The 27199-nt window shown below is 59.5% G+C and overlaps 3 protein-coding genes across 7 annotated transcripts; all 3 read left to right on the forward strand.

Annotated features, from left to right (window-relative positions):
* The first annotated feature begins 27 nt into the window (after positions 1-27).
* On the forward strand, positions 28-8595 carry ASF1B (anti-silencing function 1B histone chaperone). The gene is made up of 4 exons (XM_070625254.1): positions 28-667; positions 4886-5001; positions 6861-7037; positions 7413-8595. The coding sequence occupies exons 1-4, from the start codon at positions 559-561 to the stop codon at positions 7617-7619; spliced, it is 609 nt and encodes a 202-aa protein (XP_070481355.1). The 5' UTR covers positions 28-558; the 3' UTR covers positions 7620-8595.
* A 1850-nt stretch (positions 8596-10445) lies between these two features.
* On the forward strand, positions 10446-26588 carry PRKACA (protein kinase cAMP-activated catalytic subunit alpha). Of its 5 annotated transcripts, none has more exons than XM_070625250.1 (10): positions 10446-10618; positions 18312-18373; positions 18833-18961; positions 20380-20478; positions 21430-21512; positions 22312-22438; positions 22519-22614; positions 22704-22826; positions 24684-24848; positions 25254-26588. In XM_070625250.1, exons 1-10 carry the CDS (start codon positions 10573-10575, stop codon positions 25377-25379), a joined length of 1056 nt encoding a protein of 351 aa, XP_070481351.1. In that variant the 5' UTR covers positions 10446-10572; the 3' UTR covers positions 25380-26588. The 5 variants fall into 5 exon arrangements, with proteins under 5 accessions (XP_070481351.1, XP_008540379.1, XP_070481354.1 ...); XM_008542157.2 differs by lacking the exon at positions 10446-10618 and adding an exon at positions 12794-13956; XM_070625253.1 differs by lacking the exon at positions 10446-10618 and adding an exon at positions 15103-15786.
* SMIM46 (small integral membrane protein 46) lies at positions 15927-16079 on the forward strand. Its single transcript, XM_070625255.1, has one exon. It carries the CDS (start codon positions 15927-15929, stop codon positions 16077-16079), a length of 153 nt encoding a protein of 50 aa, XP_070481356.1.
* Positions 26589-27199: the final 611 nt, after the last annotated feature.

The following is a 27199-nucleotide window of genomic DNA, read 5'->3' on the forward strand; positions in this document are numbered from 1 at the left end:
ACCGCGGGCGCGAGCACCGCCCTACCCGCCCTCTTAAGCGAGCGCCGCGCGCCACCGCTCGGCGGTTGACAGCGCTGCTCCCCGCGGCATGCGCCTCCAGGGAGGGCGGGGCGAAGCGCCGGCCACGCCGGTGCGTGAACCCTCGGGATTGGCCGAGAGGAGCCCCGCGCTCTGACTCCGCCTACCCCCGCCCTTGACGCCCGAGTCGGAGACTCTGGGGATTGGTTCCCGGCGGACACCCGCAGGAGCCAAGAGATGGTCCCGCCTCCCCCGCGCAGCCCGGAGAGGGAGCGCCGCGGATTGGTCCGGGGAGTCTGGGCGCGCGCCGTCCGGCGCTCCCTGATTGGCTGAGGGGGCGCTCGCGCCGCCGGGGAGCGTTGACGGTGATTGGCCGGAGAGCGGGGCCGGCTATTTGAAGGAGGCGCGCGGACGGGAGACGCGCTGCAGTCCGCGGATCGAGGAGGCGGGGGCGCCTTGCCTGACGGGGCGCCGCCGACCCGAGGGACCTTTAGGCGGGCCTGGCCCCGGCGCTGGCCTCAGCCGCGGCCCGGCGAGGCGATGGCCAAGGTGTCGGTGCTGAACGTGGCGGTGCTGGAGAACCCGAGCCCTTTCCACAGCCCCTTCCGGTTCGAGATCAGCTTCGAGTGCAGTGAGGCCCTGGCGGACGGTGAGGCTGGGCCTGTGGGGGGACCTCTCCCCACGGTCCCTCCCGTTGCCCCTCGGGTAGACCTCAGCATCCCCGGACCCCCACCCTCCATCTCTGTGTGGCCAGACCCCCTGTCCCAGGCACCCAGTCTTCCCACCCTTCCCCACTGCGCTGTGATGAGACACTGCCGTCTCACCTCTACCCTATGGAGACCCCAACCCCGTCTTATTCTCCCTATGGACACCCCAGTCCCTCATTTTCCCTCTGGAGACCCCAGCCCCCTCCCCCAGTTTCCTTGTGGAGCCCTCTCCCCCAGGGTCCCTCCCTTCTCCCCCGTGAGACTCCTCTCTCCCGTGGCAAGACCTCACTCACCCCCATTTCCCCATCCGTCTCCCACTGATCCCCTCCTCAACCTGCTGATATTTACACAACCCCACCCCACCCACTTCTGCTTGTGTTCTCCCCAAAGCACATTCCTGGCCCCACCCCAACTCTGCAGCCCCACCTGGGAAGCTGGCCGCTTCCAGCCCCATCGTCTCCCCAGCTCCTGGTCCCTCCTCTTCTCTGATCGTGGGCCCTCATGAACACACGCAAATCTGGGGCGGCATCGCCAGGCGAGATTGGCCGTTCCCGCGGTTTGCCTGCCAGATTCTGGCAGAGTGCTGCCGCAGGTCTTACCACAAACGCTCTTGACCGTCTGCCCTAGTCAATGGGTAGGCGGCTTGGGCTGAGCCGTGACGGTATCCAGCTTCAATCTGCTGGAAGGCCACAATCTTTGTATATCTTTTCCAAGGTGCCTTCACGGATGCACTTGTCCATCTGTGTGACGGAAAGGTGGATGTGGCTCTCCTCTCATAGATGAGAAGACGGGAGCCACAGAGAGTGAAAGACCTTGCAAGTAAAGGTCAAGTAAAAATTTGAAACCTAAGGTCAGCCAGGGAAGTCTTGGCACCTCTTTCAGGACAAGGTGCTCCATTAGACCATTTCTCCACTTAGTGGTTAAATGAGAAGAGGTAGCAGCTTAGGAGGTGGAGATCTGTGAGGCCAGGGTGTGCTAGGTAACGCCTCTTGTGGCAGGTGGGTGATTTGCCTGCAAAGTCACCAGCTTGGATTAGCTTGGGGTTGACAGAGCTTGAGATGTGTGCGTGCTTGGGCTGGGCCAAGTGGTCAGCCTCTCCCTGGTTTCTCTCCTCTTTAAATTAAGGAGTCTATTTGTGACTAACTATAGAATAAGCCCAGTTAAATCCTTTCTGGAACAAGGCAGGGTGTAAACAAAGTGTAGAATGACGCTGTGGAATAAGATTTAATTTTAAAGCCAGGAGATATAAGGAGCTAATAGGTTAAGGGATTCACAGTTCCCAGATGGCTGGAGATCGGGTTTCAATCTGCCTGTTTGCGCTCCTTGCATTTGAAACTGGTTGCATGCTCACCATCTAGTACTTTCATTCCTAGGAAGCCCCTGCCCTCTTCTTTTACTAATCTGTTTCTAGAATCAGAGCAGGAAAGGCCAAAGGCCACCTGCTGGTCATTATTTTTTAATAGAGAGAGATGGAATGACTTCTCCAAGGTCACACAGCCAGGCTGTCGCAGTGTTGACGCAAGGGTGTGTCTCTGAGTTCTGGCTCCAGGATCCTTTATCTCTGCTGTAACCTGGGAAAGAAAGGACGCGCCCCTGTCTTGTGAATAGGGCTGATGTGGGACTCGTTTCCACACCAGGACCCTCTCAAGAGCACAGGGGTGCTGTTGTTAATTACACCCAGACAGCATTGCTCAGAGAAGCTCAAGTTGGAAAGCAAACTCTGGCCTGGAAATCTGGACTCTTCAGCCCTACCCCCAGGGCTGTCCACGCCTCCGACCTGCCAGCTTGCTTTCTGCCTCTTGCTGGCGCTCTTCCCACGGAGCAGAGAGAATCCGTTTCCTGCCTCCCAAACAGACAGAGGGGGTCTGGCTGTGGAAGTCTCAGAGCCAGTCTCAGCCCTGGGACACTGGCAACTGGCAGTCTGACAACGTTCCCGCCACCGTTTCCCAAGGGCGCCACACCCCTTTTCCTCTTTTCTCCTCAACAACTGGAAATAGACTCTCCCAGGCGCGGGTCCACATTTGCTACAGTAGGTGAGCTTTTCCCGTTTCACTGAGAAATTCAACAGTTACTGCTTGACTAAGTCACGGAGCCAGATGTTCTGACCCACAGCTGACACACTGTGGTCAGGCCAAGGTTCAGCTGTGCGATCGTGATCAAAGGAAAGTGATAAGCAGAAAAAAGTCTACTAGGTAAGTTTGAAGAAGAAAAAGCGCAGGGAACAGCTTCTCCCGCCAGCTCCCCTGCAGTGGTTTTCTGCGTGCCTTCAGTCGGGTCGTTGGTTCGGGGTGCGTTCGCGTACTTAGTGGGGCACGTCCGGCGCAGTGGTGGGATCGGAGAGTTGGGGACTGCGGGCAGGTTACCCTTGAGGCCGCCAGAGGGTCAGGTCCATGCCTGCCCTGTGTGCAATCGTGTCCTCAGTTCCATGGGAATGAGGCTCTGCCGTATGGGTGACTGATGTCCCGTGGCCAATTCTAAAGCAGGGTTGTCTTCAGAAACAGGGTCACTTAGGTGTGCTTCAGCTTAAAGCGTTTCGGCAAGTTTAAGAGGATTCCAAGTTGGAGTTCCTTATTTCAGTCATCTTCTGTTTCTGTAGATGACTTTACCAGCTCCACTAACTCTCATGTCAGTCCTTCTCTCTCTGGCCCTCGGTTAATACTCTGGTCTCTTTCTGGCCCGCGTCGAGGGAGCCATTGCCGCCCATGTGCCTGGCCACCTGCACAGTGCGTCTCTCTCCGGTCAGCACCCACAGTCTTACGTTTGCAAACAGAGTTAGACATCAGCTGCCCATGGCGGGCACCGGGGCCTGCTCTCTCTCAGTCTCCTCCTTGTCTCCTTCCAGCACGTTAGTCAAATGCACACGTGTGACCTGACTGCTGATAGTGGGGAGGGCCAGAAGGAAAAATACCAAAATAAAGAGCCACATTAGAGAGCAGAGCTAGCTTTTTTCCTGTTCATCCAGAAATGGGTTATGTCTAGTTGTGTCACTACTTGTAACCAACTAAATCAATGAACTTGACTCCTCCCTGCCCAGAAGAGCCCGGCGTTTGACTGAGCCCCAGGAAACCCACAGTCCCTGGACCCCACAGACCTGCCAGGGATCCCGAGTAGGCAGCCCAGGTGAAACTGCAGAGGGCAGGAAACCAGTGCATCAAGGAAGAGCCTGGGGCTCAGGTGACAGACCTCCGCGGTCATGCCCGGCATCAGTGTGCTTCCAGAGTTGGATGCTCCTGTGGGACACAGGACCAGGGAACAGGGCGGCTTCCAAGAGAGTTTGCTTCCCGTGAAAATCACAGCTTGTGAAACTTCCCCCAGCTGCGGGAGCTGTAGATTGTGTAATTTCGAAGAACCTAAAATAAGTTTCAGATCTCCTGCCAGCGTCCCTGTACTGGCATGACCTTGCCCTGAAACGCTTGGACCTCCTGTGAGAGGCAGCGGTCACTGGGAATTTCCTCTGGTTGCTGGGCAGGGGCTCCGTAAGCACTTTTCATTTCATCTGGACGGAACATACTCAGGATGGGGCCTCCCTATGATGCTGCCTTCATTGACTGAATTGCTGTCGCCCCAATGTCCATGAGCAGGTGTGACTTGGTGCCCGATCTGGAAGCCCAAGGGTCTGGCTGGCTCCCCCGTGGCCTCATCTTCTGCCTCATGTGGGTTGGCTCTCCTGGTGGACTGGAATCTGCTGCCCTGGCTCAGTTGTCGAGGGATCTCCTGAGTTTGCTGGCACTGGTCCCTGTGTGTGAAAGGGGATGCTGCTTCCTGTCCCAGCACCCAGTGGGCAGGGCCCTGAAATGGCCCAACTCCCCGCTGTCCCCTCCTTGGTGTGCCTTGTCACGCGGGTCTTAATTCAGCCTCTGCCACACGGCTCACCCTTGGGCTCTGAGAGGCCGGAGTTTCCCTGGAGGTGCAGAGTCAAGGTTGCCTGACAAAGCTAGGCCCATGTGAGAAGTTTCCCACTGGAAGTCAGAGCTGCCCGTCTGCCCCAGTGTCCAGGACTCCGGTGCCCGGCACCTGGTGCCCAGTGGATGTCAGGTTTCTTGAGACTAAGAATCTTTCACTGTAGGAAGGGTCTGTCTATAACTAAAACACGAGAAGACTCTTTCCCTGTCTTCTTCTTGTTGAGCTGTTTCAGTTCCTTAACACCCATGTCCTTGCAGACCTGGAGTGGAAGATCATTTACGTCGGCTCAGCCGAGAGCGAGGAGTTTGACCAGATCCTAGACTCGGTGCTGGTCGGCCCTGTCCCAGCAGGGAGACACATGTTCATCTTTCAGGTAAGAAAGATGAAGCCTTAGGCCTTGACACCTAGAAACATCCTCTTCCACCCAAAAGCACACAGTGTGGTTCACCGGTCAAAAGTTCAGGTTCAAGGGCTGGCCCAGTGGCGTGGTTAAGTTGGTGTGCTCCATTTCAGTGGCCCGGGGTTTGCAGGTTCAGATCCTAGGCGTGGACCTGGCACTGCTCATCAAGCCACGCTGTGGCAGCATCTCACATAAAAGAGAGGAAGATTGGCAACAGATGTTAGCTCAGGGCCAACTTCCTGGCAAAAAAACAAATTCAGGCTGAAATCCTGGCTCTTCTCTCGAGAACTGCCTGACCTCTCCGAGGCACTTCACACCCTCCCTCTTCTCCACCTTGGTCAGAGCTCTTACCACGAGCCACTGATTCACAGCTGACTCTCGTTATTTGCAGTAGTTACATTCTGGGCAGTCCCTGCGAACACTGTGTTAGGGAATTTTTGAATGCTGAACCATCGCCCCTAGAGGAAATCCAGGGTTAGGGTTCTTGCAAGTCACATTTTTGTCGGCCAATCAATACAAAGCCTTGTTTTATGTCTGTTTTTGTTAAAGACACCTTATTTAGTGGTAGTATTGATCGCTGACAGTGAACTCTGAGCCAGCAGCACGTAGCTCGTGCCTGAACGAAGCTTCTCTAACACACGTATTTCTCCATGAGGAACAGCACAGCCTCCTTGTGCTTAGGGACACTAGACAGTGCTCAGCACCATGCTGGGGGCATTTTAAAGGGCAAAATCACCAACAAAAAGCACAAAAATGCAACAAACACCTAAATAGGCCATGAAGAGAACACAATTCATTTAGAGTAAGAGCTGAAACAAGAGGAAGAGCATTGCCTCGTGGGGCCTCAGCTGGGGACGTGCACATCCAGCCACTCAGATCCCCCATTCTGCGTGTCGAGTGACGGTAAGAGCGCCCCAAGTACTGATTTGGGGTTGCAGATACACTTTAATGAGTAGGCGGGTTCACCAATCCCAAGCCCCAGATACGAGGCTCTGCCGTGGTTGCCGGTAGACCCCCCCGGCACCAGGGGCATCAGAAGCGCCGACTTAGCGTGACCCTTGCTCACACTTAAGTTTGAAAGCCTTGGCTCAGACCCACTCCCTACTTCACCCCTGCTGCTCCCGCCCCAATCAAGGCAACCTCGCCCTGTCGCACCTCCTCCCCCGTCTGTCCACAGTCACCCCCTCCAGCCCGCCCACCTCCAGGGCCGCTCCCAGGCGCGGCCGGCTGAAGCGTACTAAGTTTGGAACACGGAGCCCCGGGTCTTCAATTTGTGTTGGTCTCAGTTCGCACCAGTTGTGCAGCCAGTCCCCTCCATGCGTCACACCTTGAATCTGGCCACCTCTCTTTCCCCACCGCCTGGTCCGGGCCGCTGTCCTCTCTCCAGAATGACTGTGGCAGCCTCCTCCTGCCCCCCGGCTCCATGGAGCCTTCCTCCCGCACAGCACCACGCGCTGCCACAGGCTTTGCAGAGCGCGGGAGAGCTGCAGCACTGCCCTCCTGCTAAACATTCTCGCAGCTTCTCTCCCAGCCCTTAACTGCCCAACAGGCCCTGGGTGGCCTGCTGCCCCCCTGTCCAGCCTCAGCCTATGCCACCCTCCCCCCTGCTTGCTACCCTCCTCCTCAGTGCCATTTACTTCTCCTTTGTGGCACCTGTCACATTCAGCACTTGACAGGTGTTTGCAGGACTGATTGTCTTCCCCACTTGATTGAAAGTTCCCGAGGGCAGGTACCGTACTTTTGGCTCAGGAGATACTGTTACTTGAGAATCATTGTTGCTGATGGAGTGTGACTGTGGTGACCCATGCTGAGGCCCAGGTTGTTTCCTCCAGGCTGACGCCCCCAACCCGTCCCTCATCCCCGAGACCGACGCCGTGGGGGTGACCGTGGTGCTCATCACCTGCACGTACCATGGGCAGGAGTTCATCCGTGTGGGCTACTATGTCAACAACGAGTACCTCACCCCCGAGCTGCGGGAGCACCCGCCCCTGAAGCCAGACTTCTCTCAGGTGGGCTTGGCTCTGCACTCCTGCTCCAGAGCGCCAGCTCTGCACAGCAGGGAGTTGAGTCGTTGGAGTTGGGAGCCAAGGTCACTTCTTAAGGTTTTCAAGTAGTGCTCAGATCTCGCAGCACCAGGCCAGAACAGGAGAGAGAAAGGCCTTTGTTTCTCAGAAGCATGCCTTGCTGAATCCAGATTAGATAGATCCTGGCCCTCAACCCTGGCACGCGGGCATTCCCTGGACTTCCGTCCGTAGCTGTGGTGGTGACGGGATAAGCAGGGTCTGCTTGTCCTGGGGTGGGGCAGGGGTTTGGGGGTGCCCTGGCTCTGTGGGAATAATGAGAGGGCACGCTGATAAGGGTTGACGTTCCTCTTCCTGCCCCAGCTCCAGCGGAACATCTTGGCCTCAAACCCCCGGGTGACCCGCTTCCACATCAACTGGGACAACACCACGGACAGGCTGGAGGCCGTGGAGAACCAGGCCCCTGCCCTGGGCTGCGGCGCCCCCCTCAGCTGCACTCCTGTCAAGGGCTTGGGGCTCCCTGGCTGCATCCCTGGCCTCCTCCCCGAGAACTCCATGGACTGCATCTAACTGGGGACCCAGGCCCAGCCTCGGCCCAACTGGCACCGCGGCCCGTCTCCTGGCTCACTGGGAGGGGGTGGCCGGGCCTCCCGGAGAGTCCCATGTGGAGGACTTAGGGCCGTCGGCTACATCCAGGCTGGTCAGACTTGGCTCCGAGGAGGGAACAGGCCTCACGTCGCCCAGCCCAGCCGGATCGTCTCGCCTCTCCTGCCAGGCCTGTGAGAAGCGGGGGCTGCATTTCTTCATTCCTTCTGACTCGTGTCCTTTCTGTCTTCCACACCCACCGTCAGTTCCACCTGCAGCTCATTGTGCCACCATGCTCCCGTGAGTACCATTGACCTGGAGCTCTTCCCACAGACCTCCCTGGCCTGCTTTGAGGCTTTCTTGGTCAATGCCTGGCAAAGCTCTGGCCTTCTTGGGCCAAAGGCTCTGTCTTTCCTTTCCCTTCCCAAACATCTGAGCAGAATCCACCCAGCTTTCTGGAGTCTGGGACAAGGAATCTTGGTTTGAAGGTGGACTTGGACACGATTTCCAGCATTCTCTCAATGATTTTTAGGTCTTTTCAATCCAACAGCCCCTGGAAAACTCTGTTCCCAAAAGTGTGATCAGCAGGATGCTGAGGAATGATGGCTGACTTTCTCAGTGACAGGTACCCTCCAGTTGTGTCCTAGCTGGACCTGCCTTTCCCTGGTGGCTGCTGCTGTGGGGAGATGGCATGTTGGAGGGACCTTCTGTGCTCGCTCTGTCCCAGTGTTGGCCTCAGGCCCCTCTGGCTGCCTTGGTCTGCCGTCTGCTAAGCTCTCAGAGTGATTGCGGACAAGGGAAGCCCCAGGGACCCTAAAGCCCCCTCCTGCCACCATGCTCTCCGCCGCGCCCCACCCCCTTGCTGCTACATGGATGCTGTTGTGGTTGCAGTTTGTATATTAAAGGGTTTTTATATTAAATATGTTTGGTTGGTCTAAAAATAAAAAGCACTTGATGTAGACTACTTGTTTCCGCCTCTGGCGCAGGTGGGCTGAGACGGCTTCATCCATCTCTCCTGGTGACGTGGAGGCCTCCTGCCTCGTCCCCTTGCTCAGCTTCTGACTCTAGTCTTAACTGGTTGGATAGTTGTATTCTGGACTAAGGTTTGGGGAAGAGTTTTTCTTTTTCAAAACTTAAGCAACCCAGCTGTTCTGTAGATAGAGCATAAGCCGTGATTTTTCAGACTTTGACCTTGACCCACAGGAGAGAATTAACCTGTGTGCTCCAGGGACACACACGGAGCAACTCTTTTATTACATTTTACTTCACCTTACTTGGTAGCCTCACAGCCCAAAGGGGCGTGGCTTGGCTGGTGAACCTTTCCCCGTGATTCATGGAGGAGCCCCGACTCTCCCCTCCCTGACACTGTGGTGGACCTACGAAGGTGGGTGCAGACAGCTGCTGGTAGGGGCAGGTTGTAAGCCCATAGGCTGGTAGGCCTGAGCCCCGCTAGCCCCTCCGAGTCTAGGAGAGCTGCTCGTCCAGCCCCCTGCCCCTCTGGGCACCTCCCAGGCGGGCCCTCCTCTGCTTCTGTGGTTCTCAACTGGGGACAGTTTGGCCTGCACGGCACAGTGAACAACGTCTGGAGATGGTTTTGGTTTTCACAACTAGTGGAGGAGAGGAAGGTTCTGCTGGCGTCCAGTGGGTAGAGACCGGATGCTGCTACACACCCTACAGTGCACAAGACAGCCCCCCAGCAAAGGCTGACCCGCCGCAAATGTCAGCAGTGCGGCGGTGGGTGGGGAACTCCGCGCGTCCTCGCGCTGTGGGTGTACGGCACCCCGAAGGAAGGGGCATTTGCTACCTCGCTGCTTGGGGGCGGCAGCTCCCTTCGCATTGCCCGGACGGAAGGAATCCTCAGCCTGGCGGAGCCCCACGTTCCTCCTCCGTAAAACAGGAGCGACGATCCTAGTACCCAGGGGATCGGAACGTGGTGCGAAGCATCCGGGCGCGCCAGCTCTTAGGCTGGCGGGCGCCCAGCAGAGGGCGGGACTCCGAGCGCCCCCTCCCCAGTGCCCCTCGCTCCCGGGCCCAGCATCCCCCTGAAGCTCGGGCTGTGGCTGAGCGGAGACCCAGGAGCTGCCCCCCACCCCCGCCTGGACCCAGGCCTGCCGCCGCACTCCTGCGCCAGGCGTCGTGCATGACAACGGCCAGCGGCCCAGCGACCTCTGACCCGCGCGCCGGCCGCGCCCCTCCCCCGCTGGCAGGTGGACAGCGGCTGCGCCGGGGGGAGCACAGCGCCAACCTCGGCTGGCCGGCGGCCGCTGCCGCACTGAGCGGGGGCGGGGGACTGCGGCGCACACGGGGCGGGCGCCCGCCGGAACCGCCTCCTGGGCCTCAGAGCGCCGCGCGGCCGCCAGCCAGCCTCGGCCGCCCCGCCCGCCCGCGGCCGGGCCAGCAGGCTGCGCCTCCGCCCCGCCCTCTCACCCCGGGATTGACACCGAACGTTCTGCGGGGGGCGGGCCGGGCGGCGCGCCTCCGCCAATGGGCGGCCTCGCTGGGCGGGTCCTGGGCCCCTTCGGGAGCCTCGACCAATCAGGCGCGCCCGCCCGCCCAGCCGAGGCCTAGCCAGCGCGCGAGTGGCCGGGCGGCCGCGGCGCGCGTCACGGGGCCAAGACCCTATGGCGGCGCGGGAGGGTCCCGGAGGGCCAATGGGCGGCGGCGCGGCGCCGTCAGTCAGGGCGGCCTGGACCAATGAGCGGGGGGCTGCGGGGGCGTCACGGACAGCAGCAGCGGACTTGGGCTGAGGTTCCCGGGCGGGCGGGCGCGGAGAGACGCGGGAAGCAGGGGCTGGGCGGGGGTCGCGGCGCCGCAGCCAGCGCAGCCAACCCGAGCGGCCGCCGCCGCCGCCGCCGCCCAGCGCGCTCCGGGGCCGCCGGCCGCCGCCAGCACCCGCCGCGCCGCAGCTCCGGGACCGGCCCCGGCCGCCGCCGCCGCGATGGGCAACGCCGCCGCCGCCAAGAAGGGCAGCGAGCAGGAGAGCGGTGAGTGCCCGGGCCGTGACCCGGATCCCGGCCCCGCGCCGCCAGCCCCCGCCCTGTCCATCACCGCCTGGCCCCTCCCCCCCGCGCGCCCCCCTGTTTCTCTCCGCTTACCGCTCAGCGCCCCTTCCCCCTGCCTGTCCAAGGTTGGGGCCCAGGGCCCCCAGAAGACTCCTGTAGGGGCCCCTTCGCCAAAGGCCGCCCCCCACTGCAGAGATTGTGCCCCCCCACCCAGCTGTCACTGCCGACCATGGCACGTATGACCGCTGGGGCCCCACTTGGGGCCCTGTCACCACCCCACTCCCTCCTTTCCTGGCCCCTCTCCCCAGATTCTAATTCCCCCTCTTCCTCACTCACCTCTTCCGCAGATGGGACCCACTGCCAGACCCCGACGCAGGCTTCTGCCAGTCTAGGAGTCCTGTGGGGTCTGCCTCCACCCCACGGGGACCTTGGCCACTTGGTGACCACACCCCTGCCCCCTCCAGCCCCCGCTATCTTTCTCCTGCCCTTCCCCTCTTCACCTTCCCACAGCCCCCTTCTAAACCCCCTCTGGCCCCTTGAGCATTTCCCAGAGCCACCTCCAGCATTGTTTTTCCCTTCTCTGTCACTTGGCATGGGGGACAGGATCTTTCTGGGTCCCTCTGCCCCTCTCTCAGCCTTTCACTCTCTGTCACTCTGCTTCTTTGCTTGTGTTCCCTCCTCCAAGCGAGCGTCTGTCCCTGACTGGGGTAGCAGACTGTTTATGAACCTAGAGTACTGCTTCAGTGCTTCCAGAGCTGAGTTTGAGCCGATCTTGCTGGGATTCATTGCGTCCTCTGCCTGGTTGGGGTGGGGGGGCGACAGCAGAGCCCCCGCCCATCTCCTGCTGTGCACTGAGCTCTGGGCGCTTTGGAGGCCCCTCAATACATGGTGGTTTCACAACTGAGGCTCCGTCATGCACCCAGTCCCCTGGGCTTCTTCACCCGCTCCTGACTCAGGATGGAAAGTGGGAGATGAAGAGTGTGTTTTGCAACACTCATTCAGCTTGAGCCAGGATGGTGAGACAGGGGACTTGGGGGATGGCAGTCGGGGAGAGTAGCGGGTGACATCTAATGAGTTGCTTTGCCAGGCAACAAATAGATTCTGATCATTCCCAGGAATCAGTCAGAGAGAGGCCTGTTTTCCCCTCAGCCCCCAAATTATGTTGGCCTTTTCCAGTCCTCTGGAGAAAGATTCTGTATCTGGAAATGCCTTCAGAAATGGCCTTGAGCCCCTTCCTCAGTCCTCCAGCTCCTAAATTGTCATCACTCCAGGCCTAAAGCCAGACCTGGGCTAGGATCCCCTTCCTGTTACTTAGAAATAGTTGGAGCTGAAGAGGAAGCCACGTTCACATACGCTCTTCCCCATGACTGGTCACAGACCCCAGCATCTGAGTGTCCTGAGTGCTCGCTCCCAGAAGGCCCTGGGCGCAGAAGCCAGGGAACTTTATTCCCACCTGATTGAAATGGCAGAACTCAGAGTCGCCAAGCAGCCATGGGGAGGACTGACATGTCACCGATGGGCGGGGGACGGGGAGGCCAGTGCCTGTAGCTGAGCGCTTGATGACAGATGAGCAGGTGGGTAGTGACCAAAAAAGGTCTGAGCATGAGCTTGGAGGGGACTGGGCAGGGTGGCGGAAGGCCGGGCCCCCAGCAGGTGAGGCCACTGGGAGGTGGAAGGTAGAGACAGGCAGCTGGATATTGCAGTGGCTCAGCTGAAAGTTGGGGAGATGACATAGTCCTGGAAAACTTTCAAGGCGTATCAAACACATGCGGTGGGGGTTGGAGAGAAACACAGGGAAAAGGATCCCCAAGAAAAAGATCAGAGGCTCTGGAAGGAACCGCTGTTTGCTCAGAGTGCAGGCCAGAGCCACTCTTTATGGGACATCTAGGATGTGCCAGGCTGAATGGTCTCCATACCTCTGTCTGCTCAAATGATTTTCATAACGGGCTGTTACCTGAATTTTCCAAACGAACTCTCTTAGTGTGACATCCATGATGTCACAGAGGCAGGATTCACATCCAGATCTGCCTATCAGCCAACTTCCTGGACCCCAGAATTTCCCAACCCAGACATTCTCAAGCCACCTCCCCGATTTTTACTCTGCTCACTTATATTTTAATTTAAAATAAAAACTTTGACTCACTTTGTTCAGATGTAAACTTTGTTCTAAGCAGTAATACAAATGAAATCCTGAGCTTGCTGTGCCGGCTATATTCTGCCTGATACACGTTAAAATACAATGTAACTAGAAAAATGAAACATACCTAAAATCGTTTCATGCCCTGCCAACGGGACTCACATCACCTTTGGAAAATGCCCTAAGCTAGTCTTCCTTCCAGAGTCTTTCTTGCAGGGGCTCTCAGAGAAGGAAATAGGATGAGGAAGGAAGCCCCTCTTTACTTCAAAGCTCTGATTCTGTAAGGATGGAGTTACAAAATTTGCCCTCTTGTAAGTGGGGTGGGGCGTGAGGCGGGGGCAGTAGCCAGGCCAGCCTGCAGGGGGCACCTGAATTTCATCTGCCAGAGGCCAGCCCGACTGGGGTAAGGAAAATGCCTTAGGCATTTTAGTTAGTTAGGCATCCTGCAGCCCCCTGTGCTGCCGTCTCTGTGCCAGGGCGGGACAGCCCCTGCCTCCTTTGGAGAGGGTGGGGATCTAGAACAAGCCCTGGGGTGGCGTGGGGGGAAATCTGTACCCAGAGATGCCCAAGCTATTGGCAGGGGCCGGGGTAAGGATACTGAGAGGGGAGGGGGAAAAAGACCCAACCCCAGGCTCTCAGCAAGCTGGAGGCATTGAGAGAGGGCAGTGGCCCCAAGAGGCCCCGGGGACGGCCAAAGGCACCCCTGGGAGCTGGCCCCCGGGAGAAGGGGCAGGGCTGGTGAGAGGGAGCCCCCCGGAACCCCCCGCAGGCCACAGGGACAAGCGGATCCCAGCTCTGAGAGAGAAGTGCCCCCAAGAGGTCTCTGGATGGGAAGAATTGTCGCCCGCTGACATCCTGCAGAAGTTTCGGGGGGCAAACGGCAACCGCAGTGGCAGTTGTACGGGCAGTTGCCCGAGAGGGTCCTGCCGAGCCGGCTTTTCTCTTCGCGCAGTCAGGCCTACGGAAGCTCGAGGGGCCTATCTGGCCCTCCCCTGCAGCCACTGGCCCCCAGTGTGCGTTTCTCTTCCTGCCACCACCCCGTCATCTCCCTGGCTCCCCCTGTAGGCAGGGCTCTGGGGGTGGGCAGCCGAGCTGGTGCGGCAGGTCTCATGAGCCTTCCCAGCCACCGTAGTCCGGGAGCCTCGAGAAGACGACTGAGTGATGGCTTCCAACCCCAACGATGGTGAGGCTGAGGCCTGTTGCTATAGCAACTTCCCAGGCACTCTCTCCCCCTCGAGTCAGGGAGGGGCTGCAGTAGGGTTTGGGGAGCAGGTGGAGAAGAACCCGTGGACCCGTGGCTGACCCTGAACACCCCTGCCTTACTAACAGCCCTGGGCTGGGGGCCTGGGGAGGAGCGGGGGCCCGGGGGGCGATGGGCGGCCTAGTTCAGACCAGGGGGGATGGTCCACTCAGAGTGGGGCGGTCGGGTGGTCCAGCCCAGTGCTGCGGTTCAGCTCGCAGTGGGGGTTGGGCTATCTCAGTGCTGGAGTCCACGTGACGCTGGACGATGGTCCACTGCAGAATGGTGGTCCATCAGACTGGGGAGTGGTCCAGCTCAGCGACGGAGTCCATGCCATGCTGGACGCTGGTCCAGTACAGAATTGGGGTCCATCAGACTGGGGAGTGGTCCAGCTCAGCGACGGAGTCCATGCCATGCTGGACGCTGGTCCAGTACAGAATTGGGGTCCATCAGACTGGGGAGTGGTCCAGCTCAGCGACGGAGTCCATGCCATGCTGGACGCTGGTCCAGTACAGAATTGGGGTCCATCAGACTGGGGAGTGGTCCAGCTCAGCGACGGAGTCCATGCCATGCTGGACGCTGGTCCAGTACAGAATTGGGGTCCATCAGACTGGGGAGTGGTCCAGCTCAGCGACGGAGTCCATGCCATGCTGGACGCTGGTCCAGTACAGAATTGGGGTCCATCAGACTGGGGAGTAGTCCAGCTCAGCGATGGAGTCCAGCTCAGACTGGGGGATGGTCGAGCCCAGAGCAGGGGATCCAAGCTAGACTGGAGGGATGAACCAGCCTGAAGTAAGGGTCCCAGCCCACGCTCGGCACCCCTGCCCCAGAATTCCCAGGACGACCAGATTTTGGAGAGCAGAGGGTCCTGACATTGTTGTCTGGGGGGGTCTGACGCTGGGTTCCTGCCTCCTACTGCAGCTTGGGCTTTTCGAGGGGTTTTCTGGGATTCTCTCTGTGAGTCCAAATGGAAGCCGGACCAAAGCGGAGGCTGGCACCCCCGCTGTGGGAGACATAGGCAGGGCGGCAGGCTCCACAAGCCAACAACTGGCTGGATGTCCCTTCTTTGCCACTTCCTGTTGTCAGCAGGGGCCACAGGTGCCAGGCACCCTGGGAGAAGCTGCCACTGATCCTCCACTTCTTTGGGGATCTGGAAAGAAGGAGGAAGATGGTCAAAGCTGCCTCCCCCTCCCCCACCCCTGGGTTTAGCCTCTTGTTTCCGGTTTGGACTTTCATGGTGAGAGCAGAGCCAAGCGCAGGGCAAGGTTGACAGAGGCCAAGGACATCCCGGGATGCCGTTCCCCTCTCCGCCCCTGCACAGGAGCAAGACAAAGCCAGATGTACCCGTTTCTCTCTTGGGGTAGCAGGATTGGGGGGTCCAGGTTCAGAGAGGCCTCGGGGGAGGAGGTGGGGTGGCTCTCGCCCCCCCTGGCCTTTCCCTTCAGCTGCTCTTTGAGCTAATTAACGGAGCTCTGGGCCTCTTTAGCCCCCGGGGAGCCCCTGGCTGCTGCCTGGGCCTGAGCCTTAACCCCTTCCCCGCTGCCCAGGGGGCGCTGCCCTGGGTACGTCAGGGGCCATCCTCCAAGTCATGCGGCCCCACTGAGGAGGGCAGGGCCTGGCAGCCCCGGAGCAGTGAAGTGCCTGGAACGGGAAGTCAGCTTTAGCACCCCGCCTCCAGGGCAGGCAGGCCAGCTGAGAGGGACACCCTCTGAGAATCTTCCCACCACCTCCTGCCAAGGAGGGCCTCTGCAAACCTTGGCCAGCCCGGAGCAGGTACCTTTAAAGGCTTCCCTGGCAACCAGCTGCTCCTCCCTGTCCCCCGAGGCCCTCCCAGGAAGCCAGCTCAGAGGCTCTGCGTAGTCTTGGTACCCCTGTAAAAGCAAGGTTCCTGGGAGAGCCCAGGGCGGCCTGGGATGGATCCAGGGTCAGGCAGTGATTGGGGTGGGGACTCAGAGACCACCTTCCAGCTGTGGCTGCAGCTGCTCCTCTGGGCCCACCTGACTGTCCGTTTCCTGAGCTACCTGCGCCACGCCTTCTGGGCACCTAAGCCACAGCCAGCACTCTGAGCCTCCCTGGCCAGGGGCAGATGGGCCCAGATCACCCCATCCCACTCCACCCCCCACTGCACCCTCTGCCAGAAGAGGCAGGAAGCAGAGGTGAGTATGGAGGCTCTTGGCTGGGGTTCCCCCATCATTATCCCTCTTTGTCTTCTCGTTCCTCCTGGCGCTACCCTCCCCATGCCCCATCCCCAAATCTGGCAAGCTGATGGCACCAGAGGGGACATAGCCTGGGCCCTTCTACACTTTGAGAGGCCAGAGAAGGACTGTGCTAGGATCAGGGTGCTGTGGAGCCTTTCAGTGGGGTACCCAGAGGTGCAGGCCCCCCGAGTCTGGGAGAAGCAGGACATGGCAGTTCTCAGGGACCACTGAGAGCAAAAGGGGAGGCAGGCCCAGACCTTCTGGATTCCTCTGAGCTTGCTCCTCTCTGCCTTGAGCGAGGGAAGGTAGATCCCGTGGGATACCCTCCCCCGCCTTCATCCAGAATTCAGTGTGGACGTTCAGAGGTTCCCAAGGAAGGTGTTGTGTGTCAGGAAAGATTCTGCTGGTGAAAGCTTTGGATGTGGTGCAGCCCCTGGGCCCAGAGAGGTCTCAGACAGTGGGTGGCCCAGCTAGGCGCCAGCCTAGCACTCCTGGCCTTTCCTTGACTGCCCCTTCTCTGCCCGGTCACTCTTTGTGGGGCTTTCCTGCCCAGCGGTCTCTCCTCTGTCTGCCAGTCTTGTACCCTACAGAAGGCTCCTCTCTCCGAATGCTGAGGGAGAGCCTGGGGGACCAGTGGAGGGGTACCCATGAGGCCGTGTGGGATTCCCGGCACTGAGTACGGATGGGACAGGCAGATGACAGGCAACACCAAAGTACCATTGTGCAGAACCCCTCAGGGTAGCAACATCGCAGGGACATCAGGGGCTTGAGGACAGCTCTGTTTGTGGGCCACCCTGGTCACTGCGACCAGTCAGGAGCGAAGCAGTTAATCTCGTGGGCACTGGGGTCCAGCAGGCCACCTTGGGCCTGGTCAGTCTTCTCATCTGGACAGTGAGAGTGACAGCTGCCCCACCCATGAGGGGAGAGAGGAAGTCGAGATCTAGCACTCGGCACAGGGAGAGTCCCTGAACGGCAGGGGCCTGGCCTGGGGGCTGGTTATGGGCACAGCCGTCATGGAAGAACCCATCAGCCTTGAAGACCTGAGCGCACAGTGCACCCCTGTCTCTTAGCCCCCTCAATTTAGGAAAATACTTAAAAGCAAAATGAAAGGGTGGCGTTCCCATGGCCCTAACCCAGGGCCGCCCACTGTCCAGTCCCCTTCGCCAAGGTTAGCTCACTTGGTCCTCACCAGCACCTGGCCAGGTCGTCCCTGTCCTTTGCCCCGTTTTATAGATGAGGAAGACTGAGGCCCGCAGAGGCAAGATGAGACATGGTCGAACACTCAGGGCCCCAGCCAGGATCTGAACTCAGTCACGGCCCAGAGTGCTGGCCCTTGACTGCCCTGCCGCCTGCCCCTTGGCGCTGGCAGGAATGCCTGTTTTCCAGCCTCAGTTTCCTAGGGAAAAGGGATAAAAGGAAAGTTGGCGAGTGAAGCAAATGAGATAGAGGAGACAGAGCAGTGGGCCCCAGGGCTGCGGGCAGTCTTCAATGTTAGTGGGATGGGGATGCTCGCCTTGGGGTGCTGAGGGGGCCGTGGGGGGCGGGCATCGGGCGAGGCTGTCTTTGAACCAGCTCTAGAGTGAGGGCCCCTCCATTGGCAAAGGCGGGAACACAGCCAGCTGGGGGCCAAGGCAACAGCTGAGCCCCCCAAGGGCGCCTGCTACCCGAGCTCCAGAGGCCTCCCCCAGCCGGCCTCCCCCGAGAAAGGGCCGGAGGAGCAGCCAAATCCCGGGGCTATAAATACCTCAGCCGGCGGCGGCCCTGGCCCTGGAATGTCGGTCGGAACTGGGACAGGGGGGCGGGCTGGCTTGGGCGCCGCTCTCTGTCCCCCTGAGAGTGACCTCCAGGTCACCCTGTACCCCGTTTTGGATGGAGTTGCGGCTGGACCCCACCCCTCAGTAGTGAAGGGGGCCCAGGCTCCAGCCCAGAACAGGGCCCCCCAAGCTGCCCTCCGCTCAACCAGTGCCCCTGCAGGCACTGGGAGGTCAGTCCAGGTGAGACAGCGGCACCCCGCTTTCCACAGGTGGGCCTCTCCGCAGGATAGCCTGGGCCTGCCCTGAGGAGCTGGTTCTCCATCTAACTCTCCTCTCTTCCTTTCAGTGAAAGAGTTCTTAGCTAAAGCCAAAGAAGATTTTCTTAAAAAATGGGAAAATCCTGCTCAGGTAAGCCCCGCAGGTGCAGAGCCCTGGGAGGGGTGAGCTAATGGCCCCCCGTCCCCCAACTGCAGCCCTGTGACACGGCTAGGATTGTAGGGCCCTGTGGAAGGCTCCAGACCTGACCCGTTTCCTCCCAAGACACCCATGGGGTCTCCTAGGCAGAGGCACCTGATTGCCCACTGCCAGGCTCCCACACCCCACTACCCCTTCCAGCCGGAGGCCCCTGCCCCCCACGCAGCTGCCAGGGCTCCTGGGCCCCTGGCCAGGCCGGATCTGGCCCCTGCCACCTGGCTGGAGGAATGCAACCTCGCCATCTTGTTTTTCCGCCCCCCCTCCTCCGCCATCCTTAGCCCCTCACCCCCCCTCCCCAGGGCCCCCTCTGCTGGTGGCCAATGGGACACCCCAGAGCTCAGCTGAGCAGGCTGGAGGGGCGGGTCCGTGAGTCTCTGCGCCCTCGGCCCACAGAATACAGCCCATTTGGATCAGTTTGAACGAATCAAGACCCTTGGCACGGGCTCCTTCGGGCGGGTGATGCTCGTGAAGCACAAGGAGACGGGGAACCACTTCGCCATGAAGATCCTCGACAAACAGAAGGTGAGCCCAGCCCAGCCACCCAGCCGGCCCCCAGGCCTTTGCCCGCGCTCTTCCCGCCGCCGGAGCACTCTCTCCACCATCCACTCACCAGCTCTTTCCTGAGCCCCTGTGACATGCCAGACGCAAGGGCCAGAAGGGCACCGTGCTGCCTTCACGCAGCTTCCCCTCCAGGTGGCCACCGTGCAGACCCAAGCCCCAGGACGCATGATCAGTACCTGCCTGTGGCGAGGCAGCCGGGAGCCCTCCTGGGGAGGTGGCGTTTACACACACCTTCCTTCTGCGAACCTGTCTGAGGTCCTACTGCGTGCCAGGCACTGCTCTAGCGCAGCTGTCCAGCAGAAATGTCACGCAAGCCACGCACGGTTTTAGATTTTCTAGACGCTCCATTAGGAAAGTAAAAATAAACAGGTGGAATTCATTTGAACAATATACTGTAATTAAGCCATTATATCTACAATGTTATTGTTTCAATGTATGTAACCAGTGTAAAAATGATGTTAATGAGACGTTCTATGTTCTTTTCCCTGTCCCAAGTCTTCGAAATCCAGCGTCTTTTATGCTTACCCTACATCTCATTTGGATGTTAAATTTTCAGTGAAAAGACAAAAAACAGTAGAGAAGTTGAAAAAGCATGCAGCCCAAGTTGTTCCAAACAGGCTTAAAAGTGGCCCAGTAACCGCATCAAGTATGAGTTTTTAAATTTTCACTTTAGATACTTAAAATTGTAAATTCGGCTCCCAGTCGCTCCACCCTGTTCCCAGCGCTCGGCAGTCGCCATGGCGAGCGTGACCGCTGCTGGACAGCGTGGGAGCCAGCCTGAGGGGTGTGGCTGGGAGCCGACCGAGGGCCCGGGCAGCGGCCTCATGTGGGCTCACTGCATGTGACCTTGGGCGAGTCACTTCCCCTCTCTGCGTCTGGGCTTCCAAACTGGTGTGCTCACAGTGGAGACCCCACAGTGCCCCTGTCACCAGGTGCTAGGCCCCTGCAGGGACCACTGAGGGCTGAGGAGGACTAAGCCCGGGGCTCAGGTAGGGGGGGGCTGCTCCAGAAGCAGGGAAGGGATATCCCACCCGCCACCCTTGGGCCTGCTCCCACTTGTCTGATCGGTCTCAGCTCGGCCGCCCCTTCCTACAGGAAGCCTGCTCTGACTACCCCTTCCCTCAGACCTCCCAGGTGCCTAATCTGGGCATCCTCGGGCCCCGAGCTTCCTCACCTGGCTCTCACCCCTCTGGGCGGACTCCTGTGTTCTTGTCCTGAACTGTGGGCCGTGGGGCACAGGCAGCCTCTGCCTTAGCACGTCCTCAGCACCCAGCCCTCAGGGCTCCGCAGGCCGTAGGCCCTGGACGGAAGCAACCCAGCCCCGCCTTGGAGGAGATGAGGACCCACTCACATGCCGTCTTCCCCGCCCCCCCCAACAGGTGGTGAAGCTGAAACAGATCGAGCACACCCTGAACGAAAAGCGCATCTTGCAAGCCGTCAACTTCCCGTTCCTCGTCAAACTCGAGTTCTCCTTCAAGGTGGGGACCCAGCGGCGGGGGGCCAGGGCCCCTGCTGGGCAGTGCAGCCTCTGGGTTCCCGGAGCCGAGGACAGCCAGCGGGCCCACTGACGGGAGGCCCCCGGGGGGATGTGGGGCAGGAGTCAGCTGGGGCTCTGGGGGACCAAGTTCAGCTCCTGAGCCAGCCTGTAGCTCCATAACCTTGGACAAGTCACCCGACCTGGACAGCATCCCTCGCAGGCAGCGCTCCCTCTACAGCAAGAGCCTGACACAGGGCCAGGGCCACAGCCTGCGTGCAAATCCCAGCTCGCGCTTCCTGGCCGTGTGACCCTGGCCAGGGACTTCACTGCCCTGAGCCTCAGTTTCCACATCTGTAAAATTGGGATCATAACAGCCCCCACCTGGTGGCGTTGCCATGACAGTTCCAAGTACACCGTGAGCACCCTGTGTGAGCTATTTTGGGTGCCATCCTAAGCCATCACCACGAGAACCCGGAAGGGCCACTGAGGGCCTGCGACATAAGAAGTCACAAGGGCCCTGCACTTGGTGGTTTAAGGCCTTGTGGCTGCTGTCTTGAAATTCATAATCATTTTCTTACTGAGGGGCCTCAAACTTATTTTGGTGGGGGGGGCCCCAAATTCTGTCGGCCATCCTGGTTCCCTTTTACAGATCACAAAACCGTGGCCCCAGCGGCCTTTCTTAAGACAGACACAGGCTGCCATGGAGTCCTCTCTCCAGCCCGGGCACGCTGGCCGGGTGCCTTGCACACCTCCAGCTGGCCCTCACGTTCACCCCCATAAGCAGGATGACAGCGTCCCTTCATCCTCAGGGGCATAAGGAAATGAGGCAGCAGCTCAGTGAGCCAAGAATGTTGTCACTTGATTTCTGAACACCTGGGGGCGAGGACCCCAGGCCTTTGACGGGGCCCAGGGCGTGGGGAGCGGGCCCCTGATCAGCAGCTGCTTCCCGCAGGACAACTCGAATCTGTACATGATCATGGAGTACGTGCCTGGCGGGGAGATGTTCTCACACCTGCGGCGGATCGGAAGGTTCAGGTGAGCCAGCTGCCCACCACCCTGGGCCTGGGGCTGGCCACAGGCGGCAGCTCATAACCAAGCCGTCTGGGGACTCGGAATGGCCTCTCCAGGTCCCTCTGTCTTCTTGTTCCCTGTGAGCTGAGGAATCCAGGCTGTCTCAACCACCATGACCCAAAGCAGGCACGGGGACACAGGTTTCACCATGTAGGCTGGCAATTTTATGCAGTTTTTTAAGTTTACGTTATTGTTTTATTTTACTTTTTTATATAGATATGCACTTTCCATACAATGAAATGCACAGGTCTTCAATGTTCTGTTCCGTGAACTTTGACATCCGCATACACTTGTTGTAACACCACCCAAAACACCATACAGAGCATTTCTGCCACCCCAGAAGAGCCCCTCAGTCGCCCTTCTTGCACACCACCAGCCGACAAAGGCCACTGTCCTCTCCGGCTTCAAACACCAAACATGTCTGGTCTGGGTCTGGACTCGATACAAGCAGAGTCACTGGTCGCCTGCCGTGGCGCCCCCTCCCGCTTCTCACAGCAGTCTGGCGGTCCAGCCTCGCCAGCGAGCTAGCTCCCGGTTGTCCTGGAGGTGGTGTTGGGGCGAGTCCAGTGTGTATCAGCCACACTCTGATTCTGTCCCTCTGTTGACGGACGTCTGGGCTCTCCCCCTTTCTCTGCTGGCGCATTTGAGATGGCTGAGCTGTACGCTTTCCTCCAGAGGCCAACACGCTGGACCAGTGGGGGCGGGCAGGTCCCACTGGGCGCAGCCACCCTGCTCACCCGGCCCCTCCCGCTTGTCCCACCAGTGAGCCCCATGCCCGCTTCTATGCGGCCCAGATCGTGCTGACCTTCGAGTACCTGCACTCGCTCGACCTCATCTACCGGGACCTGAAGCCGGAGAACCTGCTCATCGACCAGCACGGCTACATCCAGGTGCCCGGGGTGTGCGGGCAGCCGGCCGCCCGGCCCGAGACCCCTCTGGCCCGGCCAACTGCCCCTTCTTGTGCCCACAGGTGACAGACTTCGGTTTCGCCAAGCGCGTGAAAGGCCGCACCTGGACCTTGTGTGGGACCCCCGAGTACCTGGCCCCGGAAATCATCCTGAGCAAAGTAGGCACTCCCCCCGACCCCGCCTGCCGCACTGAGGCCCGGGCCCCGTCCCCCCGCCTCCCCTCACCCCGCGCCCCCTCTCCCTGTAGGGCTACAACAAGGCTGTGGACTGGTGGGCCCTGGGGGTTCTCATCTACGAGATGGCCGCTGGCTACCCACCCTTCTTTGCCGACCAGCCCATCCAGATCTACGAGAAGATTGTCTCCGGGAAGGTGAGGCCCGGATGCAGGGGCACAGCCCCTGGACAGACCCTTCCCTGCCTGTCCTCCTACCGCAGAGCTCTGCTCCTTGTCAGAACAGTCTAGAAGTTCATTAAGTCAGGCCAGGCAGTGAAGCCGGGCGCACCGGCCATGCTCACTGAGGCCAACGCCTTGCACAACCTCGCTGCCTCATCCTGGACCCCCTGGCAGAAATCTCAAGAGCTTCCAGAGCCCAGGCCTCAGCCGAGCCCCCACCCTGCCCAGTGGGGTTCTGCTTGTCCCCAGCTGTCCCCCTGGCCTGAGTTCCACAAGTTTCCCGGCAGAAAAGCGAATGTGGCAGGTTCCCAGGTGCCACCCCGGAGCCCACCTGGAGTACTCAGGGTGCACAGCCCGCACTTCCTTCCCAAATGCAGACCTCACCGTGAGGGCGCGGGCTGGGTGGCAGCTCCCCAGAGGCCCCTGCAGTGGCACCCGGCACTCAGGGGCACAGAGGGGACCTGTGGGGTCCGAGGTCACCCTGCAGCATCACTAAAGGGACCAAGAGCAGCCAGAACTCCACTTCTGCTCCCCCACCACACTCCGAGGACCCACGTCCCTTCCCCGGGCCCAGGAAATGGTGGGAGAGCTCCTGGCTCCAAGCCCCAGCTCTGCCACCCATTGGCTTTGCAGCCTCGGGCAAGTGCATTCACCCCTCTGAGCCTCCTCTCACCCATCTGGGAATTGGGGAGCCACCTGCCTGCCTCTCAGGGAGGCGGAGAGAAATCACCAGCTGCAAAGTAGGGTCACTAAAGAGGGCAAGATGAGGTGTTTGCCACCAGGCAAAAGAGAAATTGTCAGGAAAATGGCCCAAGTGGAAAAAAAAAGAAAAAGCCCTAGAAGGTTCCAAAAGGGAAGAGGAGAAGATGAACGTAACTCTTTTCTTTGTAGCATTTTACAGTTCCCACACACCCCCAGCAGTGTTGTCTCCCTCCTGCAACGCTGGGATGTCTGCCTCATGCCACAGAGGCAGGCGCTGGCCCAGAGAGGTCGGGGACCGTGGCCAAGGCCACACAGCGTGTACAAGGCGGAGCAATGCTGGGCACTGGCTCTCGGGCTGTGAGCACAGTGACTGCTCGCGTGCAAGGCTGCAGGCTTGGATGTGTGGGGAAGCTTCTGGGAGTGTTGAACCAAGCCTTAAAAAACAGAAGAGCCTTAGCTGTGGGGAGAGAAAGGGAAAGATGATCCTTTCTCTCCTAAGCATTAACACTGCATCCCCATGCCCCAGCAGAGCCACCTTGGGAAGCGGTGGCTGAGAGTGCAAGTTCTGGGGCCGGCCCAGTGGCGCAGAGGTTAAGTTCGCTCACTCCTCTTTGGCAGCCCGGGGTTCGCGGGTTCAGATCCCAGGTGCAGACTTAGCACCCCTCATCAAGCCATACTGTGGCAGCATCCCACATAAAATAGAGGAAGATGGCACAGATGTTAGCTCAGCAACAATCTTCCTCACACACACAAAAAAGAATGAAAGTTCTGGAGTCCAACAGACAAAATGGAGCCACACTGTCCTGCTCCTCTGCGTGACCTTGGCAAGCCCTTTAACTCTTGCGAGCCTCAGTTTATTGTCTAAAAAGGAGACCATCATAGTACTTACCTTAGAGCGGCACTTCTCAAAGTGGTCCCTCTCCAGCATCAGCATGGCCGAGAACTGGCTAGAAATGCAGGTTCTCAGGCCCCGCCCCAGCCTCCTGAGTCATAAATGCCAGCAGGGCTTATGGGGTTCCAACGCACACTCCAGCTTGGGGTCCTCTGCCCAACAGGACTATTGGATGGCAAAGGCACTGTTCTGGGCTCCCCAAGCTCCAGACCAGTCCCCACCTGTGTTACCCACTCCAGGTGCGGTTCCCGTCCCACTTCAGCTCTGACCTGAAGGACCTGCTGCGGAACCTCCTGCAGGTGGACCTCACCAAGCGCTTCGGGAACCTCAAGAATGGGGTTAATGACATCAAGAACCACAAGTGGTTTGCCACGACTGACTGGATCGCCATCTACCAGAGGAAGGTGGGTCCCCCTCCCCTCCCCTGGTGTGCAGATGGTTTTGGGGGGAGGCCAAGAGCCAGGGAGGGCTGCCAATGGGGAGATGGAAAGGGAGGAAGAATTTGAAAATAGGGCTCTGGGTTGATCTAAATGAGGCAGCTTAGAGCAGTGGATGTCTAGAAATAGGACTGTGGGGTCATTGCCACTCTGTGACCTTGGGCAGGAGATACACCTCTTTGGAAAGTAATTTCCCCATTGGTGAGTTGGCTGTAAGATCCTTGGGTTGTTAAGGTGTGTCCATACCCTAATGCTGAACTCAGGGTTGGGTCATAGTAGGTTACCTCAGGAATGTTAGGCCATTCACATTTATTGTTGTAACAGTGATTACGTTGGCTGCTGAGGTCTGAGTGGTTCTTGACCCCTCTCCAGGTGGAAGCTCCCTTCATACCAAAGTTTAAAGGCCCTGGGGACACGAGTAACTTTGACGACTATGAGGAGGAAGAGATCCGAGTCTCCATCAATGAGAAGTGTGGCAAGGAGTTCTCTGAGTTTTAGGGGTGTGCCTGTGCCCCTGTGGGTTTTCTTTCTTTCTTTCTTTTTTTTGGTCAGAGGGTGGGAGGGTGGGAGGGTGGGTTGAACAGCCAGAGGGCCCCAGAGTTCCTTGCATCTAATTTCACCCCCACCCCACCCTCCAGAGTAGGGGGAGCAGGAAGCCCAGATATTCGGAGGGACAGAAACACCAGCTGCTCCCCCTCACCCCCTTTGCCCTCCTAACCCCCCACCGCTTCTGCCTTCCCCCTTCCCCCTGGCCCCCAGCCCAGCCCAGCCCACCTCTGCCTGTTTTAAACGAGTTTCTCAATTCCAGTGAGACCAGGTCTTGCTGGTGTATCCAGGGACAGGGTGTGGAAAGAGGGGCCCAAACTTAACTCCGGCCCACCCCCCAACCTCAGGCGCCACTTCCTAAGGGCGAGTGAGCGAAAGTCCAGCCTTCCCTCCGGAGCAGTCCCGCCTGGGAAGGGGAGAGGTTTTAGTGACATGTTCAGTGGGCTGCTTGCTAGAATTTTTTTTAAAAAACATTTACAATCTTAAGTTCCACCAGTGCCTCCCTCCCTCCTTCCTCTACCCCCATCCTTTTCATGCCCCAAATCCATTTTAACACGGCTGGGAGGCAACTGAGTTTGTAAAGGAAGGAGCTGGGGTTCCAACCTCTGCCCCACGCTGCTAGTCCCCGCTGCCCGTCTGCCCCCCGGGGACCCCCGCCCAGGTTGGAAGGGGCTCAGCCCCTGTAGGAAGCCCCTGCCCATTTCTGCCCCGACGGACCTCTCTTCACCCTTGGGCTTCAGTACCCAGACGAAGCAGCTGCCCCCTCCCTGCCAAAGAGGAGCGGTCTCCAAAGACAGAGGGGCCGCGGGGGGCCGCTCCTCCCAGTAGCACCCCCAAACTCCTTAATTTTATTCTCAGCTAGATTTTAATGCCCCGCCTCCTCTCAACTCAGGAGGGAAGGCAACCCCGCCCCAAAAGGAGGCAAAGCCCCCTCCCCCTCCTGGCCCGGGTTCAAGGCCAGGGTTGCCGGGGAGGGGCTGCCTGTTTCATTCACCCAGCAGCCTCCGCCCCCCATCCTGGGCGCTCCTCCTCTGCCTGGCTGTCAGCTGTCCATCCCCCCCGCCCCATTTGTGCTTTTTTTCTCTTAACAGAAAAGTGGGGAGCCGCTGGGGAGCCACCCCATCCCTCCGCATATTTGTTCTCTCATAACTTCTCCCCATCCCAGGGGGAGCTCTCAGGCCGGGGTGGGGCCCCGGGTGGGCGCGGGAGCGATTCAACCTGTGTGCTGCGAAGGACGCGACTTCCTCTTGAAGAGTGTGCTGTTGTAAACATATTTGAAAACTATTACCAATAAAGTTTTGTTTAAAAAAAAGAGTCTCTGGTGTTCGCGACTTCGGTCACCCACCCACACACCCCCAGGGGCTTGGAAAGGGAATTTCGGACCCCAGCGTCCAGGCTGATCAGGACCCGGCTGATCCTTCTAAAACCTGGTTTAGCTGGAATTCCGCCAATTCCCCCCGCCCCGCAGGAGAAGGGGGCGCCAAGCTGCCCTTTGACCCCAGGTTCGGGCCCCCACATCTGCGGCGCGCCCCCTCTGCGTCCAGCCCCCAGCCGAGAGGGCGCTCTGGGGAGACCCTGGGGCCGGCGCGCCGGGAGGCCGAGCGGCGGCGGGGGCGGGCGTGGCAGGGGGGGCAAGGCGTGGGGGAGACGGTGCGCGCCCCCCACCCGCATCCTCGGCGCAGAGTGCGGAGCCCAGCGCGCCCGAGAGGCGCGGGGGCGGCGGCGGTCCAAGGGTCCCCGCGGCGCCCGGCGAGCGCGGCGGCCCGGCCCGC

This window comes from Equus przewalskii, chromosome 6 (genome assembly GCF_037783145.1).
Source record: "Equus przewalskii isolate Varuska chromosome 6, EquPr2, whole genome shotgun sequence".
NCBI lineage: Eukaryota > Metazoa > Chordata > Mammalia > Perissodactyla > Equidae > Equus > Equus przewalskii.